Source organism: Notothenia coriiceps, unplaced genomic scaffold (genome assembly GCF_000735185.1).
Source record: "Notothenia coriiceps isolate Sejong01 unplaced genomic scaffold, NC01 NC01_scaffold00003822, whole genome shotgun sequence".
Classification (NCBI taxonomy): domain Eukaryota; kingdom Metazoa; phylum Chordata; class Actinopteri; order Perciformes; family Nototheniidae; genus Notothenia; species Notothenia coriiceps.
In genome coordinates this window covers 1-25,237 of record NW_011336523.1, presented here as the reverse complement: position 1 = coordinate 25,237, position 25,237 = coordinate 1, and the positions used below count along the sequence as shown (strand labels likewise).

At 38.8% G+C, this 25,237-nt stretch overlaps 1 protein-coding gene across 1 annotated transcript; it reads left to right on the top strand.

Annotated features, from left to right (window-relative positions):
- Nucleotides 1–22,406, top strand: LOC104941743 (CUB and sushi domain-containing protein 3-like; the record flags this gene model as incomplete). The annotated part of the gene is made up of 3 exons (XM_010766876.1): nucleotides 1–223; nucleotides 14,083–14,195; nucleotides 22,212–22,406. Coding segments are annotated over 3 exons (531 nt in total), but the record flags the coding sequence as incomplete, so codon positions are not given.
- Nucleotides 22,407–25,237: the final 2,831 nt, after the last annotated feature.

Here is a 25,237-nt window from a genome sequence, read left to right as displayed (position 1 = left end):
GTTTTATTCATACTTGTGGAGGCACTTTAAAAGGGAGGAATGGGACGATAGAAAGCCCCGGCTTTCCATATGGATATCCAAATGGAGCAAACTGTACCTGGGTGATTGTTGCTGAGGAGGGGAGCAGGATTAATATAGTTTTTCAATCTTTCGCTGTGGAGGAGGAATATGACTTTTTATCTTTGTATGACGGGCATCCACACCCGGCTAACTTCAGGACAAGGTAAGGAAGAGGCCCTGAAGGCACGCACCTTGAAGGCTGCGTTTAGTGGCATCTCTGCTGAAAGGTTCATATAAAATGTACCCATGATAAAGACTGCTCATTATTGTCAGGCACGTCAGCAGTATTGTGTGTGGAGTGTAGTCCAACTGTGGACAGTTTCTGACATGGTTTGTGCAGAAATCAAATGCCCTTCTGAACTTCAGAAACTCAGATTAGATTTTAAATTTACACAATTTTTTGTTTTGGTATCAAATGATCATAGGACACTAACTTAAACATAATATACATATCATTAAAATGTATATTGTGAGCGGCAATAGAAAAAAAAATACATGATTCTGTTCAAACAAAAAGTGCAGTACACAAAGTCCAGACCATGTCCTATGTGAAACACAATTTAAACAGCCCTGTGTTTATATTCAAAGCAACCCATTAACTGGAAAGTTTAGGCCTGCCATCATTAATTTCTGAATGAGCTAGCTAAGTTGGCTTTAGTTATTCACAGGGCAGCTCAGTAGCTGCACATTACATTACATGTCACTTGTTAGACACTTTTATCCAAAGCGACTTACATAATCAATCCTGTGGACAATCCCCACAGGAGCAATTTGGGGTGAAGTGCCTTGCCCAGGGACGCAACAACATGCTGACTGCAGTGGGGTTTGAACCTGTGACCCCCTGATCCGAACACCTACGGAGATTTTTGCTGTAAAAGCTCATCCTAATGAACTGATTTATAGTATAGGATATCTTTACTGATGCAGATAAGATGCTGCTCATAATAGCCAGTGCATGTGACGTTTGTATGAAATGCATATTTAGATTAATACATGATAATGTTTCTTATTAAACATACTTAATTCACCAACATGACCTCAATCAAACTCTCAAACATAAAAAATTGGTGCAACTGTGCAGGCTGTAAGACATCAATTATGGACCACCCTTGTGGGAAAAATCCTTTAATATATAAATATTGAGTTGTTTGGCCATAAGTAGAACATGTGATTCAGAAAGAATCATTAACTGCCATATCTTCGGAAGTTTTTTTCTCTATTTCCCCAAATGAAACACCCTTTAAAGTTTTTTTTATCTTTTTCAAAGATAAATGCCAAAAAGGTTTTGTCTGGTCAAACCAAATTGCTCAAAATAAAGCCCCTCTTTATAGATAATAAATGTTCTGTGTACTATGAGAAGATTATCTCACGTCTGAGCTGATACACCTGCCAGCTCTTAAACCTGTCAAAAGCTTTTTTTCTTTAAGGAAATCTTATAGTGTAGAGACAAGCATGCACTGTCACAGGTGAGTGTGGGGTCCAGCATTTTTCTCTGAAACAATCTAAAAGACAGTGCCAAAAGGAGATCTCCTGCCTCATTTATGTAACTCATACTCTGTAGAGAGGTTCATAAAATCACATGCTTATACAACGGACGATGTACGGAGGGGGTGAATAATTGAAGAGCTGAATCATTGTTGAAACTTTAGCAAATGAATCACTTTGGATACTTTTGTTGCATAATGCTGCTTTCAAGGCTTATGATCTCACATAGTTTTGCCGCATATATTCTGGCTATGACTTTGCATATTGTTCTTTGGAAGAATGATTAAGTATGGTATTAGCTTTATCTCCTTTCAAGTGGAACAACTACCTTACATCAAGCCAAAAATCAAAATATGCATTGCCTCAACAGATGCTCAAAAATGGGTTATAAACGATAACACATTCTGTTGACGTTGCTTCATATGCTCAGACACATTTATGGCTGTTATGTAGCCTGTATTAAGAGTTTTCACAGAGCCAGATTTGTATATCAAAAGGAGTCAAAGGAGAGACATCCTCTCAATTGAACTAATCTTCTCAGTTACCGATTATTCGTGAATGCAGCCAACATATTCCACATTCCCACTAACACATAAACGCTATCTGGCGATTAGACCGAGAGTAAAACACCTGTAGATTCTACAGTATGTCACAGTGTAGAAGGCGCGTGAAGAGGGATCTGTTCGCTTTTGTGTCTTTTTTTAATTAACATTATTAGAACAATTGCTCAGTGGGTAAGAAAGTGTCCAGCTCTAGCTAGCCAACGGCTTTGCTAATTTATCACATGTTATGATATGTTAAAGCCAGGCAAGCGTCAAGTTTTCGTATTGCTAATAGAGTAAATTTAACTATGGACACGAAGAGCAACATGGCAGAAAGATAATCAGTCCCGCTGCATCTGTAAACTTGAGGTAAGTTGCTATAAGTGAGGGGAATTCTAAAATGTGTTTAACGCTAAGCTAGCCAAAAAGCAAAAATGTAGCTAATGTTATTTTTTCAAACGACTGCTTACTGTCACGATGTAATGGACTCACGTTATTTAACAGAGCCATAATTAATTAGTATTGTAACGTCCACCCGGACGTGTCGGAATGACGAGTGAAGCGTTCTCAAGTTAAACAGGTTTATTAACAACCAACGGCTCTCATCCGTCCTTTCTCACTCTCTCTCCTCTCGCGCCAACCTCTCACTCTCTTGCACGCGCCCACACAGACACACACACACCAAACCCTCTCCTCCCCAACCCCGCCCATACCTGCTCTCCTCACAGAAGCCTGACACAAACAGTTAACAGAACACTTGAACAATAAATGCAGATCGCTACAGTATATTAGGTTCACCTGTGCCTTTCCGGATCTGACAAAGTCACAGTGGAGATGCTTATAGAGATTATATACATTTGAGTTTTTATTTTCAGTTTTTTTCAATTGGCCGTATTAGTTGTGTTAAAACAATTGAAATAATTGTACATTATAGTGCAACTCAAAACAATTAGCACTACAACATTTTTGGATGGTGCTTTTTACAGCAGGACTTTTTAATTTGCTGTTATGCTATTCAGGATGCATTTGTTGCCCTTTTATAAAACAGGTTGGTCATACTGTCATGTGTACATGAGCGTTTTGTTCCCATACTTATCTCAGATGAGTTACTTTCATTAAGTTTAGTGTTATTTACATTTCCATTTGATCATGTTGTTGTGGGCAGTAGTTCTATCAGAAGTGTATGTAGCATGAGTTTGTCCGTTTTTTGTCTCTATTGGGTTTTGGCAGGCGCTTTGATTAAGGTCTGCTGACATGCTTACTCATCCAATGGCATCTCTCAGATAAGGCTTATCTTATCTTGTTGTTTATCTCAATTACCAAACACTTATCCTACACACAAACTAGATTATAAAAAACAACTGGTCCTGTGATTTAAACTAATATATTACTGGCTTATCCTAAGACATTAGTGTCGCGCTTGTATATGGATGGAAGGAAGTTTGGAAGGGCAACAAACAGGAAACAATGATGCATGAAAAATCTAACTTGATTTGGAACAAGTTGTCCCTTGTTCGGCCTGTTTATTTATAATTACTTTAATTCATGTGCAAGATATTTGGACAATATAGGTGACTGTTCCGAAGGTTGTCTCATTGTACAGGGTCAGTTTAATTATTGGTGTTATTTCTTATTAATCTCTCTTATGACACAATCCGTGACATGGGAGAAAGGCATTGCTTGCCTTGAGTGATGCAGGTTTGGTTTTCAGCTAAATGCAGCAAGCACCTGCAGCAGCTATTCACCCAACCATTATACACTGCAAAACTGACCCATTATCAAAAGCTTGTGACCTGAGGCATTAAACTCAAGGCTGAAGGCTAAAGACAAAGCTGCTCACTCAAACTCTATTATATTTTTTACAGTATACTTATATGATTGAAATGTCTTTACACAAAAATATCGGAGAATAATTCATTTAGAAATGTTCAAAATCTTGTTGTAATGTTGAAAAAGATCTTGAATTACTTAGATGGAATGTAACACAATAGGGCTGGGTTATGTTCTCCCCTGTATTCCTGATTGTAATATTTTTTGATACATAATATTAAACTTAAGAGACTCTCAAGCTGGTAATCACTGCAATGAACTGCCTTCCATTGTTAGTATTACGACTAATCATGTGTAACACAAAATTACAATTACATGGAATAATTTTCAATTACATAATTAGGCCTATGTTGAATGACAGTACTTAGTGGACACAATAAAATGGTGGTTCCATTTACTGCCTGCACCTGTAGATAACATGCTCTCCATTTTTCAGCAGAAAGCTTTCAAGGTAAAAAGCACAACTGTTTACCTTAACTGTTTTGTCCCCATAATGCTGTCAGTAGTTTGCAGTATGATAAAGATTCTGGCCAAAATTAGGTTGTAGACACATTAAGTATGCCTTTTTTGATATCTCTCCAACTTTCGTCTTCTGGTACCCTGAGGTTTTATTTACTTTTGTTAGCGCAAGCATCTGTGGTAGATAGAGGTATAGGCTGAAAACATATAAGGGAGTTGTCTGTGCAGAGTCTTGATGATAATGTGTGAATCTTATGTGCAGGATGCTAATATACCAATGTGTTATAATCAGACTGTAGTAATTCAATATATACACATTTTTAGGCTTAATATTATCTATATAAAACCCTGAGATAACTAGGCTATACAATGCTTGTTCTATACTAAGGCAACTGAAACACATGAAATCCAATATTAAAGGTTTATTAGGCGTCAACACGTTATGGTCATTATCAAGTTCCACATTTGGTTATAGGTGGTCTTGAATTGAACTACTACAGGGGTACAGAATATTGGGGTTTGAAATCACCAGAAGCCAAGCTATACCTATCATGATTCTTAAGTTATCATACAATCATATTGCGATCTTCAACATTTTGCCATCTGCTTAGTATTGCATTAACATATTTTGACCTATTACCTTTTTCCTTCCATTGTTTTGAGGAAAACACCCGCCAGTTCTGCTGACTCAGCATTTGACCCAACCAGAAGAAAACACCATAAGCACCATATAGTAGACTGAAAAAGAAATTATTCCCAAAAAGCTTGACTTTCATAATTCATGAACAGATCAAATATGCAAAAGAGAACCAACATTTTCCTTTTATTTTTATTGCTTTCATTGCGTACAATAATATGATCATAGGTTAGGGTAAGGGATATCAAGCAAACCCATTTCATGTACTTAAGTGTTATGTTTTTGGTGATTTTTGGTAATGGATTTACTACAGTTTCACCAGGAATAGCTCTTTCTGTTGATACAATATTGGCACATCAAACATTGCAGTGTTTTGCAAATTATGATACCCCCCCACCCCTTTAGAATATCAGAAACACAAAGCAGTCCAGTACAAGACCACCACCAACCAACTTCAATGCCTAAAGAGTAGACTTCATTATACATTATCGTTTGTATTGGATTTAATTAGAATGCACAGGTATTTCTAATAAAGTAGACAACAAGTGTAGTAGTCTAGTCTATTAACTTTTTAGGGCCATTGTTGGTTTGATGTGTCAAATAAAGGGTTAACAATCTGCAAAACAAGAAACCACTGATGATATTTCGCTGAGACTTTTCAAAATCCCATGTAACTAATCCTGCCATTCAGAGAGAAGGAGGAAAAGCACAACTAATTCTTGTTAGGAAACAAAAGCAAATGGCTAAAAATTCTGATGGTTTTTTCCTGATCCGACCCAAACCTCTAAATAGCAACGTTGTCTTTTGTGCTTCAGTCACACTTTTGTTTTTTCCAAGTGGCGGATTTCCTAACAATGTGGCACTATGTTGTGTGGCGCCAGAAAATTATTATTCCATGACAGTCTTTGCTGTGCCTCTAGGGCCCTGAATAGACGCGAGCAGAATGCCTGCACTTACACAATTAATTCTCTCCAAACCAAGAATGACTGAGATGAAGGGGGGGAAAAGCTGCTTTATCTTGTGTTTAGTTTTCTTACCTTTTTGTAAAACTTTGTGAGGAAATGCTGCAAACTTTCTCACTTTCTCTTACTGCAACATTTCCGTATTTTGAACAGTGTTTCCCGTGTTTTTACATTCCTTCTTTGAATGTATGTTGATGTGTTTTTCACTCGGGTGTATTGTCAGCTGGAATAAATAGGAAGGTGAGCACAATGACAGGCAATCATTTTACCCTAGGCCCAGGGTAACTATAAATAGAAACCTTGATAGAGATTAAAGAGGCCTTTAATTTATTAACGCTTTTAATTAATTAAGGGAGAAATTGAGAAGGGAACACGACAAAAGTGTCAATACATTTTTAACATGAGAAAGAAACTACATCCTTGTGATAGACCTGATTAGTATGTCTCCCCATTGATCTGTGTATTCTCTTTGCTCTGTGAAGTTTTTTTCCCCCATACCTCTGTCAGTGCTGCTCTTACATTACGCACAATACCTCGTGCCTGAGAATGGCTGTTTGAAGCGCTCATTATACTGCTGAAATGAAATGCTGTGATGTGAGTAAGAGTATTGTATTGAAGCCTTTGATCCCAGTGCTGCCCTGCACACAATGACTTGATTAAGGTGATCATTTTGCTTTTGTCATTATACAATTACAATGACAAGTGCATATTGAAAAGCATGTTGATACAGGCTTGATTTTTGATTTGTTACATTTGTTTTTTTGGCTCTAGAGCGACGTTTTTTTTGCCGCAGCGAATCCTTTATAAAGCCCCTTAGCTAAACTGAGAAATAACCGCTCTAACCACGCACCTGACATCGTTTGTTAATTAAAGTTACAGCCAGTTTGATACATGACTGTTAAATCTCATACCTTCTAAAATTCTAATATTCTTTTTGTTTTTGCACCCTCCGTGATTTTAACTTCAAATAGGGTTTAGCATATAATTATTGCATGTGTTGGGTTCCATTGTTTCCTTACTAGTTTTGTCACATTGTCTTAAATATAAGTGAAACCTTTTAATTTGACTATTGAGTGTGTCTTGTATAAGTTACATTACATGCATGAATCATAGCAATGGTTACCTCGACTAAGCCTGACATTTACCTTACACACTTTACCATTTTCAGCCCTCTGAATCACTTGCAATAGAACTTGGGATGTTTAAGGCGGTAAAACATAAAATGTGACTCTTGACCGGCATTGTCTGGTTATGCAATGTGATTAAATCCTGGATGCTGAACAGTCCCACTCATCGAACAAGTGGTGCCACTAGCGCCAAGTAGTGAGGTTTACAATTTCAGTTTGAGGTTTTTTGCTGAAGCAATGCAGAATAAATGGCTAACTAATGCTTCACTATTGATCTGCTGTCTCACTTCCAGCCTGGATAACTTCAATCAAATCAATCCTTATATTCACATATTCAGACCAATATACCAGAACCACAATGCAGTCAGCAAAACAGTAGAACAATAATTATCTTTTTGTCTGCACTTCTGTGCATTACTCTGCTTCTTTTTTATTGAAATGATAGTTCATAATTAATCCTAGTTTTCTTGTTTTGCATTTGACACCCTGTATATTAATATCAGCAGAATGACTTGTTGCAGATGCATGAAACTGTAACATGAAGTGGCCCACTAGACACAGCGAAGTATATTACCTTACTGACCATTAACCAGATATATTACATTTCCCTTCAGAAATTCAAGACATTATGTTTTTCATCTGAGAGACAAGAACCAAGGATGAATTAATTGATAAGTTGATTTGACCTTTATACAGTTATTACAACTACATGTCAGTGTCTGGAGCTGCTGTAATCAGTTTGGACATTTCAATGCAAAATAAGTCTATTATTAATTCTCCAGCTTTTTTTTCACCTTGTTTTGAGCAGACGGCCAGCAGCAAGGCCAGTATCCTGTGTGGGTAACATGCTTTGCTTACCTCTGTTTCTTACAATAGGCTAAAGGCAAGTGGTTTGCTTTAATTGTTGCTTAAGATCAATAAGAACACTTCAGGGCTCTACCCCTTTTTGTCTTTATATTTTTCCCCCTTTCTTCTTATTTCCCAGGAGGCACAGAGGGGTTAAGAGCAGTGTAGCAACAAGTCGAGGATTGTGGAGGCAAACAAAGGGATAGAAAAAAGGCAAAGCAACACTATGGTAATCCTGCACGACAGGAACAGTTAAATTAACAGCGAATCAGAGACATACCTTGCGATTATAAAGTGAGAGAGAGCTAGTGTGACAGAGAGAGCTAGTGACGTAGGGAAAGACAGACGAAGGTAGAGAGACAGACACATTCCCGCCTCTCTCTCTCGCTCTCCATGGCATGCCACTACAATGACAAACTAATCAGATGGCGGGAATGCCTGACAGCTACCTTCAGGGCTGATGTAGTGTGTTCAGGTGGAAGGAAAGGCTGCATCTGTCAGACAATCATTGGCACACACCGGCGTTCGGCTGCCACAGGTGTGGCTTTGATCCATAAACAGGGTCGCCTTAAACACCTGGCGTCTCCTCACCCACAGTGACATTTTCCTCAACCTTGTGGAGTCAAATACATATTCAACAAAATCAGTGTATATCGGACTCACACTTTGTAGCACTGAGCATTTCTATCCGTGGAGCTGCTTAAAGTTTGATTTAATCTATATTCTTTTCTGTATATGAGCGTTTCCATCATCTCATAAAAGTTTCCAACTCACTCATGCATAAAGGAAATTATAATTACTCCTTGCTGTACCACTGTGAAGACTTTGTTTGAAACCAGCAATGGCTTTTGCATTGAGCTGGATAAAACTAGATTAAATGCCAAAAGTGTCAGATTGCTAGATGCGTAATTTAAATCATCCTTGAGATTTAAAGTTGCAGTGACAAATTTAACAAACTTTTGACAACAATAGTGTCTCTTCTTGTATTACATATTTATTTCTTATTGACAGATGTTCATCTTAACTAAGATGACATAAAGCCTAAACTCTACTTTTACCGGCTCAAATGTAAATGAAAGTTGAAGTGAATCATACCTCCCAAAGTTAGGTATTAAAATGGGAATGTGATTTAGTAATAGTCTAGTGTCTAACAAATCTTACTCATAAGCTCCTTTTTTCTGAGAGAAGCGCCGTAGTGTTTATTTGCTCATGATATTTTCCAACCATTCACAGAATGATTCTGTTGCCAGAGCAACAGGTGGCAGTGAATGCCAGACGATGGAGATCTCTGTCTTTTTTTTCTTAAAGACCTACTTGGGTCACAATGGGCATCTTTGGTTTTTAAGAACGATAAAACGCATACGATATTTTCAAGGCTCCATGAGAAAATACTGTAGAAATGTAAGGCTGTTTTTGATTAATTCAGAATGACTTATTGTGCCGTAGTCAGTGTTTTAATTCCCATGGTTTTAGCTGTTGCTTGTATATATTTTAATTACACCTAAATTATCGTAACTGACACAGTACGACTTGAGTCATTACCTGTCTGAATCACAAATATGTCTAAGGACTGCAGAATTAAACACACTGCCTAGACTCTCACTTCCTAATCCTTCTCACAGACTGCCTTAGAAGATGTGTTCCCTTCATGAACCTCTGAGACCCACGGGGCTGTATATGATCCCAAACATCACGTTGTGTTCAAAGTGTCATAACTTCTCTGTTTCAGCTTTTTATAGATCTATTCTCATCCACCATCTTTGTTTGTGACGTAAAGAGTGTAAGAGTCACGTTTCTGAATCGGACACTCTGAGTGGATGCAGTCAAAGCCAATCGGAGTCTGATTCAGAGGGTTGCCTGTCAGTTCCGTTGTTATGTGTACTGACACCATGGGTGTATAATAACAACTGGATACAGCGTGGGAGGCGGGGTCTCGTTCTTTTCTATGAGAGCTGCTCATTGGCGCATGAAGACAAAATGGCCCAACTTTTGAGAGAGCGAAACGTCACAGATTACCCATCATGCCTGGCTGTCAGAGCAGAAGAACCCGTATGTGCGCTCACAAAGCATGCGGAGTGGGCTAGTGGAAGCACCTTGGGCAGGAACGCCACGTTCGGCCAGAGGGCAACACCCGAGCCATCGGAGTTCCGCATGTATCGCTCATGGAGAGGGCATGTAGCTCTCCACCTCGTTTCCCTGAGGTTATGGCAAGCAGAAATGCTGCCTTCAAGGACAGCCACTTAAGCCCCACCTGGACCAGGGGCTCGAAGGGAGGAGATGACAGGGCATCCAGCACTAGGGGCAGGTCCCGAGCCGGGGTGCTAGGGGAACGCTGCCGTAAAGCCCATCTCAGGAAGAGGGACACCAACCTGTGGCGCCCCACTGTGGCGCCGTCAACTCCCACATGTTGGGCAGAGAGAGCAGCCATATAGAACTTCAAAGTGGAGTGAGAACGACCACTATCCAGAAGGGACTACAGAAACTCTAAAATGGTGGCCAAAGAGCAATGCTACGGATTCTCGGCCTTACCCAAACACCAGTTGGAGAAGAGCTTCCATTTGCACTCGTACTGTGCTCGAGTGGATTGTGCTCTGGCCTTCAGGATAGTTTCCCTGACAGATGCTGTGAAAATGCTCAACAGTGGGTTTGGCCCCTCAGAGGCTCAGAGCTAAATGCGGTGAGGGTCGGGATGCCAGATCTGACCCCTGAGCTGTGACAGAAGGTCCTTCCTGCCAGGGAGACGCCATGGTTGGCTGCAGCAGAGAGTTTGCGCAGCAGTGGGAACCAAACTCTCCCCGGCCAGCGGGGGGCAACCAGAAGGAGCCTGTGCCCCTGAGTAAGAACCCTGTGAAGCGTCTGCAATATCAGAGGCAGTGGCGGGAAGGCATACAGGAGACTGTCTGGTCAGTCGTGCGCCAGAGCGTCCTTCCCCACAGCTCCTGGGGGACGGGTAGCCCGTAGCCCCAACTGGAATAGTCGCAAAACTTCATGCAGCCGGCTATATGCTGGGAAATCCTTAGATCTAACGTTCCAACGAACGCTTGTAGGTTACAAAAATGCAACCACGAAACTCTCGCGAAGCAAGAAGATGAAAAGGAACCCATCCGCTAATGACGCCGGCCTATGTAGCCGGTGTGACGTGGGTCACAGGTGACTTTGTTGTTATTAGGTACTCGAACTGCGCATGCGTGCGATGGATATATCCAGTGCTAAAGCACCGCCTCTGCCTAAGGACGAAATAGAACTAGATTAGGCTTATAGTGCATTTTACAACTTTAAGGACCTAATGATTATAATAAGGGCTATAACATAGTTCATACTGGGTAGTTTATTTAGTTTCAAAAAAATAATCCGCTGATTTACAGACGTCTCTTTCCCAATGTTAGTCAATGGGAAAAAGTATTTCTGGGCCCAGTGACGTCACGGACTGATAAGGAGAAATTGTAGTACCGCCATTTGGACACAACTAATATTTTCATCAGAGTCCGGCGCACTTCCTGGGGGCTTGACTGAAATGAGAGCCGGTATAATTCCACGTGCGAAAAAAAAATCAAAGTTGGAATACGTTCTTTTAGTGTCTTAAAAGTAGACTGAGGTATGGCAAGGAAGTTTACTTCAGCTGAGGCTTTGGAGCTGATTTTTAAAGGTGACGATGTCGATGAAAATTCAGACGAATCTGCTCAGAATGCCATGTGTGATTGTGGATATGATATATATCATGTGTAGTCTTCAAAATTGGCAGGAAAAAAAAAGACAATTCCTGGCAAAAAAGGACATGGGACACTGCCCAAAAGAATGGGCATAACTGATGAACAGAATACGTTCTGATACAATAATAATAAATGTGTGCAAATGTCTGTGTTGAATGTTTATTTCAACACAGACTGGCAGGTTAGCAGTTCTTTTTAATGAAATAAGTAAAAATTCAAGCTCCGTTTTTTATTCATGGGCAAATATCCACTATTATAGTGTATATACAGTAAGTCTCTAATGAGTGACACATATCATTAGCTGAGGTTGTGCTGATTTATAAGGCAAAACACAAAAATATACAAAAACGGAAATGTCCTATGTGGATCTCTGGGTCTTTATGAGTGTCAGTTTCATGGCTAAACTATTTTTATGGCATTTTATTCTCATTGCTTGTAATCATGGCAGATACTCTTTGATTTATTTCAGGTATACTGTTGTGACAATTGTAGGAGGGTAAAGAAAACTTACTCTATACATGTGTGTCTTAACACTGCATCTATTTTCGCCCTCTCTGTCTCTAGCACATGTTGCCATAGCAGCACATCATTTTCCTTTCCCAGTGTTTCCCCACTGGTTTTTGGGTGACTATGGTTGGTGGCCCTCGGACCCTGTGGGGTGCATGCTCCTCCACAAGAAAAATGTATACATGCATTCAATTAAGAGGTTAAATCTATGAATCTTCGCCTACGTCGCCAGGTTTAAAACTGTCAAAGTGCCTAGTCACCAGTGTCTAGTGTTATATAGGAAACACTGCTATCATGTGACACAGAGCAAAGAGGTTGTTCAATGTTTTTATTAATTGGCTAAACTAGTTCAGTGTTATTTTCCTGACATTTTAAGTAACCATATCTGGTCAAGGCATTTTAGCGTCATCTTGTACCTGCAATGCGCTCCTTGGTGGGTGGCATCAACCTTTTGTGTGAGTGTCTGCAGCTATACAGTTTCTTCTGTCGTTTTTTTGTTCTGCTCAGCCACCAATTAACCCCCTCCATGAATCCCATGACTTGGGCTAATGAGGGCTAACTTTAAAGATGGCTTGGAACATCTGTTTCATTAAAAACAATTGTAAGTTAAATCATAAAAGTGACAATGTTAAAGTGCTACCTTTTTACTATGCTTGCTGTTTTTGTTAAATACTTCTACAAAGACTTTTAGGGGATGCACAGGCTTGCCTCCACTTTTAATCTGACCATGTTGGCATGCAAATTCAGGGGAGTTCTCCTGTGACTGATTAAGTATCTAACAAGGTCGCATTTTAAGTTCTGTTTCCTCTTTTAAATGTATTCAAAATGGCATCATGTGGCAATTGACTTTTAGCAGCATCTTGGCATGCTGTGCAGTACCTGCAACAAAGGGTAATTATTTACTGCTAGAACCAGCACAGTTCACAGTGCTGTAATTGGAAACTATATTGAAGCTGTAAATACAGCACCCTCTTCCTTGCTGTCACAGGAGGAAGTTCTGTTTTTCCACACTCAAGCCACTACAGACATTATTCACCTAGCTTTTTGTCAAGTAGAGGTTCTGTCACACAAACAACGCTAAACTAAATGGAAAATAACAAGACAAAACTAGATGGCAGTAGAAAAAGGAGACATTCTGTCTTATGCAAACATTTTTTCCCATGCTACACAGCCTGGATTACTGCAGTGGAAGGTCGATAGAACATCAGCAACGGTTCCTGAAGAATGGGCAGCAACACATCTTGTTTATGACCTTGTGAAAGTGAATGGATTTGTTTGGATCTGCACCTAATTTGAAATGCAGTAATGAAGCAGTGTGTTACAATTCAACTGCCAGCACTCAAACCGCATCCAACAATGGGGAAGGTTTTAATCTCATAGTATGTTATTGCCAAACAATTTTCAGAGCAGACCTGCACACAAACTACGCACAAACTCACAAGTGGTGTTAAGTTAATGACTGTTCAAAGACGTCAAACCTAAGTTATAGTTATTTTTGTTTGCCATTTCATTTCATCATTGCGTTAAGTGCATACATATCTCAATACAAATGTACAAAACAAACTGTCTTGTTCGTTATCAAATTTAAATAGAAATAATTCAGATGATGAAAAAACCCAGGTAGTGCTTTAGTTTCTGCCTCCAAACCTTTCAGCAGTGTTTTCTTTTAAGCATCATTACAATTGAGGAAAACCTGTGTGAAAACTAAGAAATGTTTTTTACCACACACTGTATTTCTTCTACTTTAAGCAGGTTTTGTTGCACTGTCATCATTGACTTTATTAAAAATGGCTTTGCATTTAATTAGGCTCAAACTACAACTGCACAATGTCATTATATTATTAGCATATTCATGTGATTCCTGTAAATTTCAATCATGAATCCAGTACTGAGTTGTCTTTTGTTTCTTATCTGCAGGTTAACTGGATTCACCATCCCTCCGCCTGTTACCAGTTCTGGCTCCATTTTTTCACTGAGGCTTACCAGTGATTTTGCAGTAAGCGCTCATGGATTTAAAGTTGTTTATGAAGGTAAGGAAAACATATTTTCTGCTCTATTACTTTTGTCGTTCATGATATCAATCCATTTGAATAAAAGGTTAAAGAAAAATGTCAGAGACAACGATGAGGATAGGTCTTTACTCAGAACAAAAATATATCTGAAGGAGAACTAGATACCATACAGTATATATTTTTATGAAAGGGAGGTGTGATCCCACTAACCTCAACTGATTTCCTGTAGAACTTCCACTGTTGAGTTATGGAAACACGAGGTACCTCTATTAAGCTAATTAGTGTCATATTTTCCAAATCAACATCCCTTCCCCCAAGGTCCTGAACCTTTTCTGCAACTCCACAGGTGCATCTGAAATTGCATGGCAGATGGTGATGGGAATTAGTTGAACTAATGGAGTACAGCGCTTTCTATGTTGAAGCAGAGCTCAATGCAGTGGGGAGTTTAAATTCCAACTCTTTTTCTGTGACATTTCCATCACCCCTATGTTTTCCTACTTTGCTCCTTCGTGAGAACTCAATCTCTCATCAATTTCACATTTTCTTTCTTTCCAATTCCTTTTATGATTAATTTGTTATTTAAGAATTCTTTCCTTTTCCTCCTTATCTCACCATCTTACTATTTTATTCTCTCCTCCTTCTACCACCTGTCCATGTAGTTATTTTCTGAGCTGCTCTTCCTCCCAATATGCTTCCATTGTTTCTTTACCTTTTTAAATCCTTACCTTCTCCTGCTCAGACTGACTGACTCCATCCTCTAGCTTTAGTCCACCTCTCTTCCATGGTGTTGTTTTCTATCCCTTCCACCCCCTCCTCACCTCCCCCCGCCCCAAACCTAGCCAGTCCAGGACGTCTCCCCTCACCATCTGCCCATGTGTGCTCTGCGTCTCCTGCTCTCTTTGTCTCCCTCTCCTGTCTCCTTCTACTCTCTCTCTATCTGCAGTAAGTGGCTCGGTTCAATTCTACTGCGTTGTTCTGCCTCAACCTTTTGCCTGTGTAATCTTCTCCAAAACGGCATGCTGATATATCAGTCACAGATATTTCCCGCTACCTAATACTGAAGAGTATTGAGGACAGTGAAGGATATTCTTGTCAATATTAAGGACAATAACGAATGTTATATAAAAACAATGTATTTTGTTGCTTTTTGTGTAGAAATCTACAGATTAAGGATTGTAGTCAAAGATGTGGTAAAGTAATACTTACTCCATAATCTCAGTTTCTTTTATAACCATCATTCATTCTTAAAAAGCCTGGTGTGATGAAAAGTACGCAGCACGGGCACCTGGCATACAACATAAATATTTAAGCAACATTCTAAGTATGGTATTACCTACTCGCGCCTCTACAGGCGTGTCCCCAGAAATCCTTTGTATGATGTTGCTATGGATTTTGAAATGGTGCATTCACTATTTATTGGATAGTGTATTAAAAAGAAACATACAAATGGGAAAGTTATTAATGGTGTTGCCCGGCCATACTTTTTTTCTCCAGACTATAACATAATGAGACTGGGAGAGCCCATAAATAAGCTTCTTGTGAAGCCAGTTCTGCTTATTTTTTGCCCTACTGTTTTATGGCTAACCTCCTTCATTGGTTTCAACGTTGCCATATCGGTGAGGTTTTAGTCAAGCAACTATTACTAATGCAATATTTGTTGGATTTAGCACCGTCATGCTGTCGGCACAGGATGCTGTTAGGCTGCTTTTCAATTTGACAGTGTGTCATAAATAGAAATACCAGTATTAAATAAAACCAGTTAAAGCTTGTTCAACGTTGTGACTATTGTCATACATTTTCATTATTTTCAGTTCTAAAAGAGTCCCTTATGATGCACATAAACCATAAATATACAATTGGCTCTTCCGTAATGCATTGATTTGTGTTTGCTTTCACTGCTGTATACATTTCTTCCTTGTCACGCGTATGTGGTTAGCTACATCTGACATACTGTATGAATATGTGCAGCTCATTCTTATGATTCAATGTGTGTGATGCTTGTAGACTGCTGAATGTGATTGAATCATGCAATTAAGTGAGTTTTAGCCAATGTGCATTCGAGGACAGTGACGGACACAGATGGAATTTAATTTCTCAATGGCCTGTCAACCTTTTCTCAAGTATGTTGGAATGCAAACCAGTTCCAACTTTGTGTGAGTTGTAGTACTCATTACTGCTCTTTTTTCTACACTGTAAACATTATGCAAGGCCCTGAAGGGTCAAGCTGCATTTATTAAGGAGAAGAGATGTCGGGGCTTTTTTTACAACACATATATGGCCAATGGTGCTCTCCTAGGATAGAGATGCAGCATACATGCAACAAGCTGGGAGTAATGCTATCTTTTTGCCCTTTTTGAAGGTCGTGTATTTGCAGTAAAAACCTCTAAAATCTGCCTCGCTGCCATTTCAACCAGCCCTTTATTTGGGAAAAATTCATGAATGACAGCTGACCCATTAAAAAATAGTTTCATCTTTCGCCCCAAATCATTTCATTTATCTCTGTGGCAATGCAGATTGTCCACTGACTTGTAAAAGTCTGTATGCCTGCATGTGTTGTTTACCAGCTGCTTTGCCCTCTGATGCAACATGGGTTCAGTCAATATTCCTTTTTCCCGACTGTATGAGAATCCAGCTTAGCAGCCAGGGAAGCAGCCAGCCAGGAAGCCGACAGGCAGTCTTCAGGCGGCTCCTGTGGGGAAAGTGTGCTGCTTGTGTGCTCATAAACACTGCCACTCCGTCAAACTTCCATCTTCTTCAAAGGGCTTCAGAGTCATTATACAGTATATACAGATGAAATAAATAGCTCAGCCCCAGAGAAATCTCGCACCCAACTTCCTCATTTACTAGTTCACATAACTCACTTGTTTTCTCTGTGATGAGGGATAATGCAAGTCTCTCACACCCGCTGTTTGCAAACGCAACTGTAGGTAAATATCTCTTGTCCTATTAAAACATTTTTGTAAAGGTTTTTAACACAGTGCTCTTTTTCTCAGTTTACAGATCAGGTCAGATATTTATCTGGCCATTTTGCAGCATCATATTTCAATTTCTCCACAGTGTTGTTAGAATTTAGTTTTCTGTGGCATCACAAATGATATTTGCTGTGTATTATGATTCAAGCACCATATGCTCTACTGTGAATGAGGCTTTTTTTGCAGATTGGTTGATGCTCTGTGAGGTTAAAAGCACTCCCATCTGCATTGCATTAGCATTTTTTGCATTAATTTTCCCTCCTTGAAGAAACACTTGTATAGGTTTTCATTAGGTTTTTCCCTAGCCCCTAGTGTTCAGGAGCAGATGTTTTCCCAAGGTTCAGTTATATCAAGAATGTATTTAGGGTCCTCCAGACAGCAACACTTGGTTGCTGAGGGCTAACACTGAACCTAAAACACTTGATGTCTTTAGGGCTGGTATTCAAACCCTTGTAAAAGTAGGAATCCTGATTAAATGTTAAGTGCAGGCTTTTATAAAAAGTACTTTACAGTTTTACATTCAGATATGCATCTACTGTAGAAGCAATTGAGGCACAGAATGTAACTTTGCCTTCAGCAAGAGGCCTTATTCAAACCAACTGCTTTAAATGTCTGCAACACATCCTTTGAATTAATTCAAGAGCCATGCCTGTCTGAGATATTAGTTATGACTTTCCATATACCAAAGGCCAATGAGTCAGTGCTGGTATAATTACAGCTGCGATGAATCTATTACTTTTTAATTAGTGACCTAGGGTAAGTTTCTTTAAACATTTACTTTAGCTTGCACTTTTGTTTCTCTATAGTTCTCTCAAGAACAACCACCAGGAAGTAATTATGATAGCAATACATTTCTTAAAGTTGCCGCACGGTAAGTCAGTTTAATTGAATGTAACCGTTATATTCTCCACCATGGACATGTATTTACTAAACTGTACAACCTGCGCCACAATTAGTATTGTAGTGACTTGCTTTTTTGAGTTTTCTAGCATGAAATTCAAATGCACCATTCTCTTGCATACAACATCCATGGGAAATTATTAAAAACTGTAACATTTCTTGGAAAATCTGTTGTCACCCTGTAAAATAATTTATATGTTATCACATTTTTATTTGGCTGAGTGCAATCTGTCTGTGGTCCCTGCAACATCTGGCAGCTGAAATGAGACTTCTGTTCAGAGTACACAGAGTATGATTGGGAAAAGCCAACAGACTACAAACTTCTGAGTTTTTGATTTTACTCAAACATATCAGAGTTACAGCAGTTATGAGTATTGCACTTCTGATTCAAAACACGTATTTGGAATAAATGATGGAAAGACGACTCAAAGAATGTTTGTTGACATATTTCTTTAAATATGACAAGATAAAGACATTGTACTAATAGTTTACAATAAAGCCAGTTATTTTGCACTTCTCCATCCAATTTAGCATCTTAGTCTTTCAGACTTCCATCTTAAATGTGTGCTTTGTTGGTTGAGGAGAAAAGCTATGTTGCTGCACTGCTACTGTAGGGTTTCAATTGCATGGTCACATCTTTAACTTACTAAATTTATCTTCCCTACTTGGATTCTTAAGGAGTCTGAAAACACTGGCAAACATGGATGCAATCTTAACCCCTACCCCATACCGATCTTATCATATTTAGATATTAATCCTTTAGAGAGGAAAGCTTGCAGTTCATGGATTCAGATTATTTAAAAAAAATGCAATTGTAAAAGGCAGATGCTTCCATTCAGGGTATGGAGGGGTCATGGTTAAAATTATGTGAATGATATGCTTTGGCATTTGCAGTGATGTGGGCTGAGGTGAGTAAAAGAGCCATGCATCGAACCTCTTCTTTTATAATTTACAAATGTAATTCAGGCATTGTTAATGTTTACATCAGCGTTATTCCATGAGAGAAAAATGTTTGAGTGTGACCCTTATTTATGATGGCCGGCTTTTCGCACCACCTTCCATTGCTTCTGTTTCAAACAGCGATCAACACTTTGACTTCCTGGTCAGACAACATTAATTAACTTGTGTTTCCGAGCATAAACCCATGGACACAGTTTAACAGACAATGCTTTTATTACAACATCAAATATCCCTTATTTGTTTACTAATATTTCTGGTAAATCATTTTTTAAATTTAATGTCACTTATCTTATTTCTTTAATTGGCTGGTTAGTGTTTAATAACTAAAGCGCAGTGTGCTGCTCCAGTTATTCTCCAGTGATCAACCTCCTTGGATGGTAAATGTCCATTCAAACACTAATGTTGTGAAGGTGGCAGAAACAGTTTTTGTGTGTAGTTGCACACAACATCAGTCCCAAGAATGTGACATTTTAATCTGACATCCTCTGCACTAAGCTTTAAAGGCTTGTTGTGGTGCTTTTAGATATTTAGATTGCCTTTGATGTGCTTTGTCACACTTTGTTGAACTCTAAAAATGTGATATTCTAAACAAATACATTGGAAATACAAAGGCTCTCAGTAACTCCCCTGGAGATTGTTGTTTGTTGTGCCATGTAGGGATGCATACATTCTCTGCAGCTTGCAGTTATTGTCAACTCCTTTTTAATATTCATATTAACAACCCTTTGGTTTGCGACTCCCACACAAAAACAACATTTAAATAAGCTGTCAATCATAGCATTCCATTTTTAAAACACTTGATGTCTTGACTCTATGAGTTACTTGTGGAAGGAGTTATTGCAACTTAAAATAAAATAATTGCATGGATCATACACTAATACATAATAAACCCATTTCATTTGCAGGGGCTTTGGTCCAAATATAACTTATCGCTTAGTGTAAAGTCAATCAAAAATGATAGCTACTTGGGAGGTTGGGGGAAGCTGCGTGTGTATATATTCAAAACAAAGAATACATATATTATTTTTTTTGTATATTGTATTTGTGTTTAAAAATCTTTCACACTATAAAAAATAAATTACACATGCTCTGAGTTCCCGTTTCCACTTTCTTTTTTTATCCTTCAACACAGTTTATGTAAGTGTAAAACATATTTTTGTTCCCTGGCTTGCCAGTTGTTATAATTAGCCAGAAACAGATGGCACATATCAAAAATAACAATTTAACTTGACTGCATGATCAGTGACAAGCTGTAGGACGGAAGGAAGTTTATATTTATATCAACAAGCCAACTCTGGATCTGATTAGGCTAATTGGTTATTGATCATTACTCACAAATGTTATTATGTGTCCTTTATCATAAAGCTGAGCCAAGTTTAATTTATGTTGCTCTGATTATAATTCCACGTGAATGACTAAAAAACAACAACTTGTAACTAATAATATTCACAAGTGCAGTTGATACCATACATATGGCGAATGATGACCGCAGGGCCCTTCTACAAAAATCACCCTAGATCATTAGTGTGCAATCTGACAGACATAAACAGGTGTTAGTTGAGTAACATTAGCTTAGTTCAAGGCCAAACCTGCCTGTAGCGGCAATAACTCCCTATGAGTTAGCCGCTGAGAGGCTAAACTGTGCTCTTCGCTGTGACACGTTCCATGTAGGAGTCGGTAGTCATTTGTAGTCCATGGTGTTTAATAAAGACGAAAACAAACGATATACAACTCCAGACCTGAGAGTCAACAGAAAGCATCAGAGCGCCATTCACCCTCTTCCTACAATATATCCTCCAAACCGGCATCCAACAGGTGACTAAATACCAATAAACCACACCCACGTGACCATTGCCGGAAGTGATAAACAATAAGAATTAAACGTGATGCAAACAGAAATATAGATAGTATAAGGATAATAATACAAATAACAAGTACTGTAAGGCAAAACAAGCATTTTGGCTCCTACACTGCCTTCAAACTGAATTGTCAACATCTAAAGCTGAGACGAAAAGAAGCCGACAATGTTATCCTTGCCGATGCATTTTTTACCCGGGGAATTTGAAGTTTGAGTTTGTAATGGTGGTTAAACTGAAGAACAAAATGTACTGTAAGGTTGTAGTCAACCAGAAGAATATAGGATGGAAGAGTTCTCCAGTCCTGCTTTCACAGCTACTGTAGATCTTGATCAAAATTCCTTTTCAATAGTTTGCAAAGGAATACCATGATCATAACTACTTTGACTCTGTGAGCGCATAAGTGCATATGATGGTGGTAGTCATTCCTTGGGAATTGCTTTCTATTGTAAAATGTATTACTCCACTATGCCAACTTCCAAAATATGTCTGCCAAGGGGTTCAGAAAAATATAAATTCAGTTTTGCACAAGTAATATTATTTGTCTAATATTATTGTTGCATGCAATTTTCTTTGAATATCTATATTTTAACATTATTATATTTATATATATAAATATCAGTTATAAACCCAAGAGATCCATGTCAGCAGATTTAGATGTTTGTGCAAAAAGCCCGGGGACCTTCATTCAGTGTTTATGGTCAATTATGTTTCAGCCTAGATCCTGTATCAAATAATTCCTTCTTTTAAAAGTTGAATGTCTAGTTCACATTCAGTGCTTTGGATTTCTTTGTGACATGGATTTTTCACTGTTGAAGGACAGTCATTTCAGTTCGTCCCTCCCTACTATTAAGCAACAAGGCCCCTCAACAGTGTAAAGGAAAAGGATTATAGTTTGCTGCTGTACCTTCTTCTTGCAATATGTTTTACTATCTTGCCTTGTCTTTCCGTGTGCATTGTGTGGATGTACTTGTTGTTTCTTAGCTCCATATTGTAGCTTCCAGCTAAAGATTTATATCATTAAGTGAACTCTCAATGTGAAGAGATGGCTAGGACACCAATGCAGTACTTCACTGCTCCCAAGGCAGTGCAAGCATCTAAGTAGCAGTGGCATAAATGTCAGACTTGAACTGACATTCGCTAGCCAATAACAGTGATAAAGACTCTTAACACTAAAGTTGAGATGACTAACAATTATCAATACAACAGGGACAGCTTTTAGGTTGCCAAAACTATGACATAAAACCTAATTGCTTCGCTTACATTACTCGAGACACACTTTGGTACATATTTTATACAGCAACATATTGTTCTTAACAACTCTCTCTTATCTTTCCTTGTTGCAGAGCTGAGAAGCAACTCATGTGGAAACCCAGGGGTTCCACCCAAAGGAATACTGAATGGAACGCAGTTCAACGTAGGTGACAAGATCCGCTACCGCTGCGTCACCGGCTACGTCCTGGACGGACATTCACTCCTCACCTGTGTGACCAACACAGCCGGTGTGTCGGTGTGGGACTTCCCTGTGCCGATCTGCAGAGGTGAGTATCTTTTAGCACTGAAATACTGTGACTTATCATTTTAACTGGAGGTGATGACTGCTGCTACCAACACTTTCTCCCAGATGTACAATATGACTGTAGGGTATCGTGGAGAATACATGATGTTATCTACCAATTTGAGTGTTCCCCTAAGACATTTAAAATGAGGGGTTGATTGGTTTGTTTTGACCTCTTGTCGCATGAATTCCATGGAATGCATAAAGCTAATTGCTTTGACATGATTGGCAGATTGATGTTGTGTGATTGGGGGACTGCTCTGCGTCACAGATGTAGTATTGTATTATGATGGGATGGGAACATTTTAATCACGTTGAACAAGTTGATTAGAGCCTCAAAAGGTTAATTTAATATTTATACATTTAGAGCAAGTAGCTTAAATACTGTACATCAATGCCGTTAGCAAAAGTTGAACATCTATTACTTTTTTTTCAAAAGTTGGACTTGAGCTGAATCTAGAGGAGTACAGGAGTTTGGCACCTCTTCTTTGGAATATATACAGGTTTTTCGGATTGATGTTTTTTTATTCGGTTAGCTGTTCGCTCCTTCTGCTTTATTGAGGTCACAGTTACCTCTCATTTCAGACTGCATGGGTAAGAAAAAACAGGATAAGCTATGAAGATATGTTTTAAAGGCACACTAAGATTATTATTGCTATTTGGAAATGATGGGCAGTAAAACAAATGATAAATCTGGCGGTTAGTCCATTGTGTTTGCCCACCAACTGCAGAGCCATTGTCCAGGTGAGATACAACAACAGCAGCTTAACATATACTGTAGCTACAGCAGAGAAAGACTGAGGCCACAATTTGAAGGATTTGAAGTGGTAATGCCACATTATTCAGTCTTTCCTGGAACCTGTGAAAATGCAATATTTACTGTGTGCCTTTTCTCTTGCCTGGCAGGTTGAATATACTTAGACTGCTGATGCATGAATATGGCAAACTGCTATCGGAGGAGATGTTTAACTCATTACATTTTCCATCTTCCTCAGGACCTTAAAATACAACTGATTGTTTTGACTATTATAAGTGAATGCGGAGGACAAAATAAATGATCGGATCATTATGTAGTGGGATCCACAGAAGACATTGCTCTCAGAGATTGAGCATTTTACAGGTCTGACAGTTAAAAAAGGCTGTTGGTTTCAGGATTGCCCATTGTTTGGAAGGCCCATTCTTCCTGTATAGTGTCCTACTGGACCGAAAGCCCATTTGTCTTACATCTTGTTTTCCCGAAAGCAAACGCTCATTGATCTGAAAGACCACTGCTTGGAAAATACAGACTCTCCCTGCAAACAAACACAGGCACACGGTTAATCATTTTGCAGATTGACGCCATGAAACCTTCATAAATTATTATTTGTAATATATTTCTTCCTACTGGTGAAGGCAACCTTCCCTGCTGTGCCTCTTATTTAATTTTAAAGTATTGAAATATTTAAAACAAGTTTCAATAGTGTGTATTGCTTGATGGATAATAGATTTTTTCCAGAGCTATTCAAAAATGCAGTTTTGCCCAGGGTTTGAACCCATAGAAGATGCTGTACTCGGGTTATTTGTCTCAGCGAAATCTTTTGCTCAACCACCAGGAGCAAAGAGTGAAGAAGCCTCTATAGCATACTGATGATTGTCTCTCTGACAGTTGGTAGATTTATGACTGATGATTAGTGCTCTTCATAGCATGCTGTTTATCCCTAACTGTGCCTATGAGACCTTTTCTCACACCGTCGCAAATCATCTGGGAAGTATAAGATAAGATAAAGATGTCATTAATCCCAAATGTTGTAGTATGTATGTGTAAAGGCATTGTGCTGGCAATAACCTCTTGCAGTTTGACAGTTGAACAGTAGGAAGGTCCAGGGGTAGAGAAAAATGCAGTGTGTATTTATCAGGAATAACACAATACAGTTTCTGAAAAGGGGTCTAAGTGGATTCAAACCACCAGGAAGGGCTTTTATAGGGGTATTTTAGCCCGGTAAAACCTTGACAGTTATTATTTAAAATGACAGCCACCACTTCATACAGTGAAAAATAATTGATTCTAATGACAGAGAGCCATTCTGATAAACTGATATAACATAATGGTCTTTTATTGTGTTTTCTAATGCCAATTGAAAAAGCCTTATCCATCGCCTGTTGGGCCCAGCCTGTTTTTCAGGTTTCAGGCTCGAAAATGACATTCCCAGAACAAATGACCATATCTTCCCTTCTAAAAGGGTTAAATTAATAATCTTTTTTCTCAAAGTAATGAAAAACCTGTGAGTTGGATGTAGAAAAGTCAGAATCAATATAGATGTTTTTTATTTTAAAGAAAATTCCGAAAAACTGTAAATTATAGTGTCCGTCCAAAAAATATTTTGTACTTATAGTGAAAACTAACCTTGGATGATGGGTTAGTAGACTAAAAGCTTTAGTAATCCAAATGTCAAAATATAATAAGTACCCTGTATCAAGATTGATGCAAAACAAGAGATATTTGACCTTTTTAGACAGGCAAAAAACCTCTTCTGGGGTCATTTGGGTGGATTTTCCATATCTCTGGCCCCCCTTGTTCGATTTTGACATGTGACATCTCTTTCTGAGCGTTAGAGCCAATAGAATCCAAGGGAAATCGTCCTGCACACACTCATGTTAAAAAAAGAAGATGGCGTCTTTGCGCATGCTAGCTTGCAGCTGAGGGGAGAAATATCCTGCTCTGATATCAAGCAACGAAAAGCTGTTTTATTGGTTATGGATTATCAGAACATTTCAAAGGGGACACAGTCACATTGTATATTAACCTATGGATTAACTACAGCATCGTTTTTATCG